Source organism: Carcharhinus amblyrhynchos, chromosome 26, assembly GCF_965287045.1.
Source record: "Carcharhinus amblyrhynchos chromosome 26, sCarAmb.v2.hapA, whole genome shotgun sequence".
Taxonomy (NCBI): domain Eukaryota; kingdom Metazoa; phylum Chordata; class Chondrichthyes; order Carcharhiniformes; family Carcharhinidae; genus Carcharhinus; species Carcharhinus amblyrhynchos.
The window spans coordinates 29,446,605-29,458,169 of NC_137349.1; the positions used below are offsets into that span (position 1 = coordinate 29,446,605).

Here is an 11,565-nt window from a genome sequence, read left to right on the forward strand (position 1 = left end):
TGCCTTCATTTTTGAATATATTAATGTAAAAACAGAAGTATAATTCAGGAAATGACCAATGCCAGCAATGTCCTGATGTGGGAGATACCTCCAGGGAGCCATCAGTCTAGGAGCTGGTTCGTCCTAGCTTCTTGTAATTGCGATGACATCAACTGTATTTGAATGAGTCATTTTCTTAAGCTGCACCTTGCATGAGAGTTTTGTCAGATCTATCTCAATTTATCATCTTCACTCCAACAGCAGTGTGTTTTGGAATCATTTGGAATTGGATGGGCTGTACAAAATTAAAATGGATTTGAAAGATTACAAATGTTCTAAGGCAAAACTGCCTGCCTTTTGAGTGTCAGCTATTATGGAGTATGAGCTGTGAAATTACATTAACTTTTATTTAAGGTCTTCATCTTTCACATTATTTATTCCTATCACAGCTAATCTAGCAACATAGTCCCCTAATAGGCTCTAATTTGATGGGTAGTCATGGTATCTGTTGTCCACCAAGTGGAGGCTGCAGCCTGGGTGTTGTTTGATGACCAACTGACCTTAGAAATGGTTCCAAAATGATATGTCTGACTGAAATTTTAAACAGCGAAAACCTACGATAGACTTAGTAATCTGACATCAGAGCTAGGCAGATGTGTGCAGAGTGCAACGGTACTTTTGATTGACTGGCGAATTTAACTTGTTAAAGGGACTTGGAAAGATAGACATATGACTCAGTACTAGGATATTTTTCTACTAATGTCTTCACAAAAATTCTAGTTCTTAGGCCACCCAATTGAGAGACTAATTGTTTGTGTAAAACCATTAATTACCATGGGATACATCAAAAAATCTTTGTTCCTTGTGTGAATGCTCTGTTGTAACTCTTTGCAGGAGTCATAGTTGATGACAAATTAATTCTTTCTATCTTTTCCCTTCACCCTGACCATTTGTCAAAGGACATGATCCAGTGTTTGCACTACCCTCAAACTCCTATAGGCTTTGATTCCTCCTTTAATCTTGTTTCCGTCTAAGTGTGAAATAAGCTTGTGTGCTCAATTAGGCCAAACTGGCAACCAATTTTTTGAGAAAACGTAGAATGGAGTGCCACTCGAGTGAACCCAACACTGATTTTTTTTCCTGAATGCCATAGTTCGTTGTCCTCCCACCCACCCCCTTTCAGGCTTTCAAATAATAAAAAAAGTTTTGTGAAGGTTAGTGTTATTATTAGGTATCTAGGACATTTTACTATAACTTTTGCTTTACCTTTTGTTGACATTATCATGTTACATTTTTTTCATTCTTTTCTTTGTTTCCCTCATTTACATTGTCTTAATTCTTTCCATCCTTGCTTTCTCCTTTCCTGTTTGTGTTTTTCTCACACCATCCAGTTTACGGATGGAAAGTACTGGATTTACTCTCCACGACGCACTTGTTCCCGAACCACTTCAATTTCTGATGAGAGTGTAAGTTGGTTGTATTTAAAAGTACTCCTGAGTGTTGTCGAGTTGATCTACTGTCACCTCTATTTTATGCTCGGCATTTGTGTTCCTGACTTTTTTGTTTTAACATTGTTTATCATATCATCTTTATAAAAGTTTGAAACTACTTTTCAGACCATTAAAGTCAGTGGTGGAAATGTAAAACAGTGCTAAATCAGTGTAGAAACTTGGCATTTCCATTGTAGAAAAAGGTTCGGCTTCACCAACACCACAGTTGATGTGTCAATAGAGTTAGATTAGCTACTTGGCAACTGGAAGTAAACAGGAAAGAGAGATTTTCCCAAAAGTTCATGTTTGTACAATGTCTTATAGGATATTCCACACTTGACTAGATTTTGTTAGGATAATGGCAGACCCAAAAGCTAGGAGCAACTACCAGTTTGGCACTTCGAGATTCTGTAGCATTTAGGGAGCTCCTGTCCCTTTGAGATATGAGATCCTGCCTCCAGAGGGCTGGCAGCTCTTGGGTTTCAGCAATAACATTGGGGGTGGAAGCAACTGCTGGCACTGAACCCATCCTAGAGAGGCAGCATGGATGTTGGATCGGGATCACCAGGGCCAGTCAGGCAGGTCCTTGGAAAGGGAAGAGAATGGGGTGCGGTTGGTGAGAGAAAGCTGTCCTGATGGGGCAGGTATTTCTCTCCCACTTCCCCAACCCACAGGCAGGTTAGCAGTGTTTAACAAACAGCCTCTCCACATGGTGGAGGGCCCACCCATCACTAATAAAATATCATGGGTAGGAAGCCCTTAAGTGAACCTCTCTGTCTCTCTCTGTCTCTCTCTGTCTCTCTCTGTCTCTCTCTGTCTCTCTCTGTCTCTCTCTGTCTCTCTCTGTCTCTCTCTGTCTCTCTCTGTCTCTCTCTGTCTCTCTCTGTCTCTCTCTGTCTCTCTCTGTCTCTCTCTGTCTCTCTCTGTCTCTCTCTGTCTCTCTCTGTCTCTCTCTGTCTCACCCCCATTTCCCTTGATTCTTTTAGCCCCAAGAGCTATACCTAGTTTCTTGTTGAAATTGGACAGCGTTTTGGCCTCGATTACTATCCAATATATTGCTTAAAAAGATTAATTAGCCCCTTTAAGAGGTTACAAGTGAAGAGCAATATATTTGATAAGTTCTTTCCACAGTGACTAGGGCAGCACGGTGGCACAGTGGTTAGCATTGCTGCCTCACAGCGCCAGGGATACAGGTTTGATTCCCAGTTTAGGTCACTGTCTGTGTGGAGTTTGCACATTTTCCCTGTGTCTGTGTGGGTTTCCTCCCATAGTCGAAAGATGTGTGGGTTAGATGGATTGGCTATGCTAAATTCTCCCTCGGTGTCAGGGGGACTAGATAGGGTAAATGCATGTGGTGATGGGAATAGGATCTGGGTCGGATAGTGGTCAGTGCAGACTTGATCAGCCAAATAGCTGCCTCCTGCACTGTAGGGATTCTATGCTATGCTACGTTACCATTAAACCGAGAGTACCAGCAATTCAACAAAGTTTTGACAAAAATGCCGTAAGAATAGCCTTGGTTTCTCTCTTTCGTCTAGTCTATAATGCCTCTATCATCCATTTAAAATATTTAAACATAATTGTTGATGCCCTCAGTGAAGTGTCTTTGCAATGTGGTTTGAAACCCGGTATGTTTGGAATTAAAATTTCCCTTTCTCCTCACCATATTCATCCTCAGATGAGTTTGTCCAACCTCAACTTAGTTGCTCGTGTCCTTGAGCCAAATAGGGGAAAAATTTATTTTGGCACTACATTGGTTATCTTGCAGGGTGCTGTTATTGGAAGAGGGCAATGTTGTACTTGGTGTAGATGGTTTGCTGAGATTGGGGTTGAAGCACAATGTAGAGGGAGCTTTAACCTATGCTGCATCTGCCCAGTTCCATGGGCAGCATTATAGAAGCTTTAGGCTCTTGCACCCATTTTCTACTTGCCTTAATATTTGGTGCTAAATCCTAAATATGCTAAAATTGGTTAATCTCAGTGGAGTTTAAATAGATTGTGATTAAAGCCTGTGCCAATTCTCATTCGTTTATATTCAGGAAGGGACTGTTACACAACTTCCACTTGAGTGTTTTTTGTTTTATTTGAATTTCTTCAAATATTTCATAACCAGCAACAGCAATGAATTCTATCAAAATGTTAAGTACAATATTTGAGAAAAGCCTTGTTGCAATTTCTCTTATGCGTTAATAATTGCTCGGCTGAATAAAAGTAAATGCCTCCCCAGGCAGCAAAATTGATAAAGGACTATGAAGGATGTGCAAGCTTCAAGTGAAGTGTACAGCCATTTATTTAATTTTTAGAAAATTCTCACCTGTTCTAGTCCCTTCACCTCTGAAGATGTTGATAGCCCCTTTCCAGGGCATCGTGCTATCGGAGCAAACTTCCAGCTATGTGAGTGTTGACACTAACTAACAGCAGCGAATTTGACCACAGTGGTTCAACAGACTCTTAGACCACAGTGTCCAATTCTGCTCTTTCATAGGGGGGGGGGGTGTGTGTGTGTGCGCGCGTACGCAAGACAGGCACGCTTGGAGATACACTTTCCACTCCTCGTTCATGTACTCAGTCACCTCACTTCATCTTCCCACCTTTCCCACCTAGTGATGAGAATCAGATGTATGCTATTCTCCATCTATCCCAGTCTAAGTACATGTGGACCATTGTAATTCCTCAACCAGCATGGCTGAGATCAGCTGACTGACTGCCAACAGAAAACCAGAAGAATTTATTGCCCCTTTCTAAATAATTATAGATGTAGTAACGATACATCTTGCTATATGAGAAAGTGACACTGTATTGCAAAGGATTTAGCAGTCTGCAATTTGCAATGATAGTGGTTCAAAATTCCTTTATGCAGATAATTTACTTTTGAAGCAATAATTTCTAGGAAGGACTGTTGCTATCCGTTAAGATAATAAGCTAGAGTGAAAGGATTGGTAAATTGTTAGTGTCCTGATGGGAAAGAGAATATTAATTTCAACCTGAACATAAGCTGGACTTGGTGTTAATTGTTTTGTACGTTGTTACCTTACTGTACGGAAAAAAATACAGTATTTTTTAAAGATAAATGTACACTTGCTAGAATTCAACATTTTGTACGAATAATAACGCATGGAAGCCAGTGCACCACAAAACGGTTTCATTGCTATCAGCAGTGCTGCTGACATATTTCCTTTAGCCTTCCTGTATTCATGCTCTGGATATACATGTAACATATGACCTGTTTTTTCACCTGTTACTGCCTTTCTTCTTTCTTTCTTTTGTTGCTTTCCTTCATTTCTCTTCTTGTGCCTTCTTGATTCCGGCTATTCAGTGTGCAGAAGAGAGGGTGTGGATTTACTCTCCTCTTCACTATGGCTCTCACGTACGTTCAGTTTCTGATGGAGAAAGTGAAACTGTAAGTGTAATGTACCGTTTCCTTCAAACTCTTATGTTAAGAGTAGGTACCTAAACAGGTGTGGTGATATGTAGGATTAGTACTGAGTCGAATATAAGCTGCAAATGGCATTCAGTTTGTTAATTTGTTTTTCTTTTGCCTTTGTCTGTATATAAGCTGATAGTTATGGAGTGAACAACATGTGATATGTGAAATAACCCTTGTACTCTTGGTCAATGTTTGTCAAGTGTCTATTTCAAAAGAGAGGAAGTATATACATTTGGTTTACGATGAACATTCAACTCAGCACTAACACGGGTTGCATGGCTTTAGGTTTGGTGACATTGGAAGGTATTTTAATAATGGTATTTTACTATGCTGTTGATATTGTATGGTAAAATGTTCAAAGACTTTGTGATCTCAATTTTTATCATTTTTAAATCAAAAGGGCTTTCTACTTGAGTAATCTTCTGAAACTTACTATAGCCTCAGAATTTCTCAATCAAAAAGATGCAGTTCATAATTAATACACCACTATGTTTTTTTTTGTTGCAAGGTCAAACAAATTGTTGCTGTATTTTTAAACTAGAACCTTAATTACTGGAGTCATTGACCAGTTTTATAATAAATCAAAATCTGTTTTTCAACAAAGCTTCTGTATTTGAGTTGTCCCCATCTGTACACACCTGTAGTGTCCTCTAGGAAACTGACCAGAAGTAATACACAAAAAAATTGTGAATCAGTTCAGCCTTGCATTGAGTGCCACCAGCCACCTTCCCACTCCTTAATGGTCTCCAGATCCACAGTAATGTGGGGACTCTTCACTGACTTCCAAAATGGCCTACCAAGCTACTCTGTTCAAGAGCAATTGGGGATGGGCAACAAATGTTGGCCTTGCTGGTGACACCCACATGCCATGAAATAGTAAATAAGCAAAAATGATTTGAGAAAAGTCTTTATCGCTTGGCATGTGATTGAGGTCTGGAGAGGCATGTTCAAGCAAAGCATTCAAAATGCAGTTACTGTTATTGGAAAAGGAAGATGGTGCACAATTACAGGGAGAAGTTGGGGGAATGGCACTACGTGAATTGTTCATTCACAGTGGGCTGAATGGCCTCCTTTTGCATACTAAAACAAGTCTGTGATCTAATTAGAGCAGCTTGAAATCTCCTTTTTTCCTGAAGAAAAAACTCAACGTTCTTAACAACTATGTAGGCTCTTAAACATTCATTTTCTCCCAGCCTTAGAATTTAAAGCTCTATTTTGCAGCCAGAGCATACAGTGGACTTGCTGTACTCTTTCACTTGTGCTCTGTTTTATGACTGGACCTTTTTCCCATGTTGTGACCACTTGAATGTTTGTGCTAGAAAATTTGAGATCATGCAGCTTTTGAATTGCCTAGTGCATGCATTGTAATAATGAGTAAAGCAAGTGATTGGTAGCCTTATGTGAAATATTGGATGTAGTTTAAAGATTTAGTTATAAATTTATATTTAATACACTCTAAAACAATATTGTGACAAGTTCCCAGGTTTCACTTGAACTCGTAATCTCATTGAACCAAATAGGGTAATAGAATTAACAAAAATTTATAAAAAATGACTTGCAATATTTCTGCAATTGTCCTTTTTTACAAATTCTAACAAACTTGTGTATTAAACTTTGGCCAAATAAATATGCTAATATTCTGGCAATTTGAGTTATTTTAAGACTGGTTGCTTGTGAAATAATATTGTTTGTAGATATATGCTTAATGGTGGGTTTTCCACCGATATATCAATTTTTACTTCCTGCAAACTGCTATGGTGGCTAATTTTTCCCTATTGCCTTTGCAGAGCATGAAAAATAGGATGCAAACTAAATTTGAGTTGGCCTATAGTTAGATATATTGATGTCTACATGTTTGCAGAGGAATTGATATTTGTGATACCTTACCCTACCTATTATCCAACTGTTTTAAAAGCATTTATCTATTAAATGTAGCAGCGTAATTACCATACTCTTATAATCCACACAGGTCAGCAGGTCATAAATACAGTGGAAATAGATGATCAAGTACTTTAGCCAAGTGATCGGCTTTTGAAAGCAGTTCATTATCACTGGGATTTGGGAAAGGTGCTGAGTGTTACTGTGGGTTGAACGTTTCTGGAATGTGATCTAGCCCAAGCTGATGGGAACAAAAGTCCCCTTGTCTCAGACTGTGTAGGAGTTATGTAGTTTGGGTAGTTTCGACCCTGGTTAACATGAGTTGCCAAATTCACCCATTTTCATTACTAGCTGACTAGAGATGCGGAAATGTTGCACTAGTGCAGGAGGGACCACTTTTTGAAGGCTGAGGAGCATTATTGGAAAGTATTAGCATCCACCTAACCTATACTGTGCCTGACCTTGATGTGCTTAGTGGGCAGGGAGTGTAATCCATCTTATGCCACTTTGGGTATGTTTTATGTTGTAGTGGGGATGAGGTGGAAAGTGATCAGCTTCCCAGTTGTTCAACCACTTTGTAAATAATACCAATTAGTTTACAGCAGAAGTAAATAGAAACATTCTTTATATTTATTAATTTTAGCCTTAATTAAGCCATTGCTGGCAGTGCTGGTTTTGTATAATGTGATCATGGAGCAATACTCAAGAACAATCCTGATTTCTTGTAGATATTTAAAGAAAATTGTGGAGTGAGCAGGACCTCATAATTAATATTCATGCCCTGAACCAGCACAATTGACAATTGCCGGAATTTTACCGCCTCACCTTTCCGAGGCTTGTAACACCCCGCCAGAGGCCAATGGAGAATGCTGTTCTGTGAGCCTCGGAGTGGGTGTGCCAGTAAATTTCCAGCTAATGTGTCACGAAGGTATTTGCACTTAAATTACTGCATTGATTTCAAGTGCTTCATGTAGCTGCACCAAAATTGGTGTACAAGTCCCCTCCCTTAGTAGATAATGACATCAGGGTAGCCCTAAATTCAAACCTTTGCCCATGCTGAGTTGGCTGACCCCAACATAGGTTGTGGTAAACAGGCTACAGCTGACCCTTTATCTGAGAAAGGGGAAGATCAGTCAGGGTTTCCTTTTTTTTTGCTGTTCAGTGATCACTGTTGAAAAGCATGTGCAAATATCTAGCTTATGACAGTCAGCTCATTTATATTGGTCATTCATAATTACATGGCCTGTGGCATCATTGTGCCAAATAACTACTAAAGTGGGGAAATAGAAGTATGTAAGCACCTGTAGAGCCAACATCCAAGAGCACAAAAGGATACACGCTGACATCATTCTGTTTTGTTTTTCATCAGTAAATCTTACCCAGATCACTTGTGAAGAATGAAGAGGAAAGTTCTCCCAGAAGAACAACTTACTTTGGTCAGAAGTTGCCTCACTCCATTGGATCCGAATAAGACGTCATTGCTCGTGGCTGGGCCCTATGTGTTACAACATGTAGTATGTGAAACTTGGGCAAAGAAAACAGCTGGAACAGAGTTCATGTTGGGGGAATGGGATCTATGACACTTTGGGGGCGGGGCTGATGGGCCAGCAGGTGAACTTGTTCGTTAGTGTTAACAAACTTTCTGCCCAACTCTCCTTGCACAACAACCATATCATGTGATTCTATGTGGTCGATACTTGTCAGAGACAAATCACTGCTCAGTAGTCTGTGTCCAGCCGAAGCCTGTTCAATTAGATTTTGTCCTCACAAATCGATTGCAGAGTGCCATGATCAAGCTCACAGTGAATGTATATGTTTTTGTTTATCCAAGTCTGTGCGGCTTTTGGCAATGTGATTCCAGTTGTGTAAATCATGTGTGAGCAATCAAACTGTTCATTTTGTGCTGAGATTATTTTTGCACAAGTGTTAGTCAACTTAAATTTTTTGTGAATATAAGTACAAATCTGAGTTATACCGAAACACTGGTAGCTATAAACTTGGAAGCACAATGCAAAACTAAATATGCCTCACATGGCAGGAGTGCATTTTCCTGAATGATGTTGAATATATGCAGTTCTCAGCCATTTTATTTATTTTTCATGGGAGAGGGGTGTAGAAAGCAGAGCAGTATTGTGATTTTTGGCAATCAATCAGAAACTGTGTACATATATATAAAAGCTGCATGTCTTTTTATGACTTTAGTGTTTATTTTGTTTGTTGATCAGGATGAGAAATATTCTATGGGATGGAACTTTTTTTCCAAATCAAACACCCAGGATTAGAATCAGGCATGCTACAACACGCTAGATGCAAAGTAAAGCTTCCTCTACATTACTTGATCAAACACTAGGGTCAGAAGCAGCATGGGTTAGAGGCAGAATAAAGTTTCCTTTGTTGTCCTGACAATGTATCTCAACATCAATATTTGGCAAGCATCTCTTTTTTTTGCTTCTGTGACACATACATTTTTCTGAAGTGCATGTGTATTCCTAACAAATAATACTCTTCTAGACCTGCAGTACAGAATTGCAGGTTATATATGAATAGCTTAATGTTTTGAATTTTGTAATGTCAGGAAATTTATAAGTTGCAATCTAAAAATTTAATGTGTATTGTATGATAAATTCCAAAATATATATGATTAATTATCTAACAACTATAAACATTGCACTGAGGTAGCTATGAAATGAGCTGCCAGATCAATCTTCTCAGCAAACCTTGCATGTACCTTTTCGATTCTTGCAATTGTGTCAAGGATTTTACATTCCTAATCCAGATTACAAAATGGGTAGAGTTAAGCAAAGTGAGTTGCTCTTCCCAGCTCATCCATCACAACAGAAATTCACAGTTTTCACCCTCCACTCCAATTTCATCATCCAACTATAAATTTAGGGATACAGCCCCATTAGCCCTGGCAGTTTGGCCCTTCATACACAGGCAATTTTGTCCTAATTTTGCATAAATCTTTTACTCACTGGTTCATTCTATTTGAAGTTTGGTTTGGAATTATCTGTTTTTCTGCCTTAATAGTGGACAAATTCCAAATAAGGAATTTAAACTTTATAGAGTAAAATCCTTATTATCTGCCATGCACAGGAAATGGGTGATGTCTCTTGATCAAAAATGTTTACCAAGGAGTTCATAGAATCCCTACAGTGCAGACATTTGGCCCATCAAGTCTGCACTGATTCTTCGACAGAGTATCCCATCACCAGGCTCTTTCCCCGTAAACCCACACATTTACCACGTTATTCCTCCTAACCTACACATTTTTGGACACTAAGGGTGAATTTAGTATGGCCAATCCACCAAATCTGCACATCTTTGGACTGTGGGAGGAAACCAGTTGGAGCACCTGGAGAAAGCCCATGCAGATTCCAACAGTCACCCAAGGCCAGAATTGAACCCAGATTACTGGCGCTGTGAGGCTGCAGTTCTGTTCCACTGTGCCACCATTCCGTCCATTTACCAATGGAATACAGCGCCATATTTGTAGTAGCATAAACAAATATGCAAGTACTCAGGAAGTAAAAAACAGTATTCTTTTTACTTCTAATGTTCAACAATACATTAACAAAAGTATAAAAATACAGTATACAGGTGCAGGTTCCAGATAACGTAATTGTGTCTGGTGGTGAAGTTGGTGATGATTTGTATTAAGGGAACATTACCCAATGTGGTGGTAGAGAATTCCAGTTAGTCGGATGCCAAATATATAACAGTTTGTTCTCTATAGTCCTAACATTTCTTGGTACCCGTAGATAGTTCTGACTCCATCTTCAAAGACTTGTGTATTTTAACATCCCTTATTCAGTGGACTTCTAAGCAGCTGAGGCTAGTAACTGGAACTATACAGATGTAATGAGAAGGGCCATTGAAGGGCACTATCTGTGGTCATGGTGTACTCTCTTTCGTGCCTCGTGAGCAAGTTAATTTATGTTTTAGTCAGCCTGAAATTGTATAGACATGCTGTCCAAACTTTCCATTTTTCAAGTGGCAGGCTTTTGTTTAGATTCAAGCCCTGTGGAATGAACCGACTGACAGATTGCATCAAACAGCTTGTCCCTTCGGCTGTTCACAACAATCAGCCCATGCTTATAAAACTCAAAACATAGTGCCCGTTATTAGATACAATTCTGTAATTGGACTTGCTAAATAATCCTGATTGTGCTAAGAGTTATACTGATAACTGATGATTATGATTTAGTCAGGCTTGCAGTGTGGCTTACTTGTGTGTATTAGAAGCTATGTATATTTCAAACACGGGCCTTGCCTTTACAAACAGAAGTAGTATGTTCATGCATTGCACCTTTTTCAACTAAGCAAAGCTTGGAGGACAGCCATTCCCTGGTTCATTCCCACAGAGTTAACTTGCTTTGAATTTAGGTAAAAATCTGCCTGTTGAAAGATGGAAGGTTTGGACAGCATATCTATACAATTTTAGGCTGACTAAAACATAAATTAATTTGCTCACAAGGCATGAAATAGAATAAACCATTACCAGAAATGATGTCCTTCAATGATCCTCCTCATTACATCTGTATACTCACAATCCAGCCAATCTGCCTGGTTTGAATTTAAACAAAAGCTTGGCAGGGAACTTTTACCTGATATATTCCCCATGGCGATGCCTACCTACCAGTGTCCACTTGCCAACCAATGAGCACTTTCTTCTTGTGCAGTATAAATTGTTCCCTTTACAATTGGTATTCTTGCAACCTTAACCTGATGAGTGCAAATGATTTGAGAAGTGCTATGGTACGCCCTGAGGATCTGAATCTCAGAATCTGA

At 39.2% G+C, this 11,565-nt stretch overlaps 1 protein-coding gene across 6 annotated transcripts in view; it reads left to right on the forward strand.

Moving 5' to 3' along the window:
* LOC145358506 (phosphatidylinositol 4-phosphate 5-kinase type-1 gamma-like) overlaps positions 1-10,689 on the forward strand; it is an 82,915-nt gene extending 72,226 nt beyond the window's left edge. For 3 of the 6 annotated variants that reach the window (XM_080212622.1, XM_080212624.1, XM_080212623.1), the window contains 2 exons: positions 1,371-1,445; positions 4,786-10,689. In XM_080212622.1, the coding sequence (XP_080068748.1) occupies positions 1,371-1,445; positions 4,786-4,923 (213 nt within the window). In that variant the 3' untranslated portion in view covers positions 4,924-10,689. The remainder of the gene's footprint in view (positions 1-1,370; positions 1,446-4,785) is intronic. The other 3 variants (XM_080212625.1, XM_080212626.1, XM_080212627.1) reach the window with 3 other exon arrangements.
* The last annotated feature ends 876 nt before the right edge of the window (positions 10,690-11,565 follow it).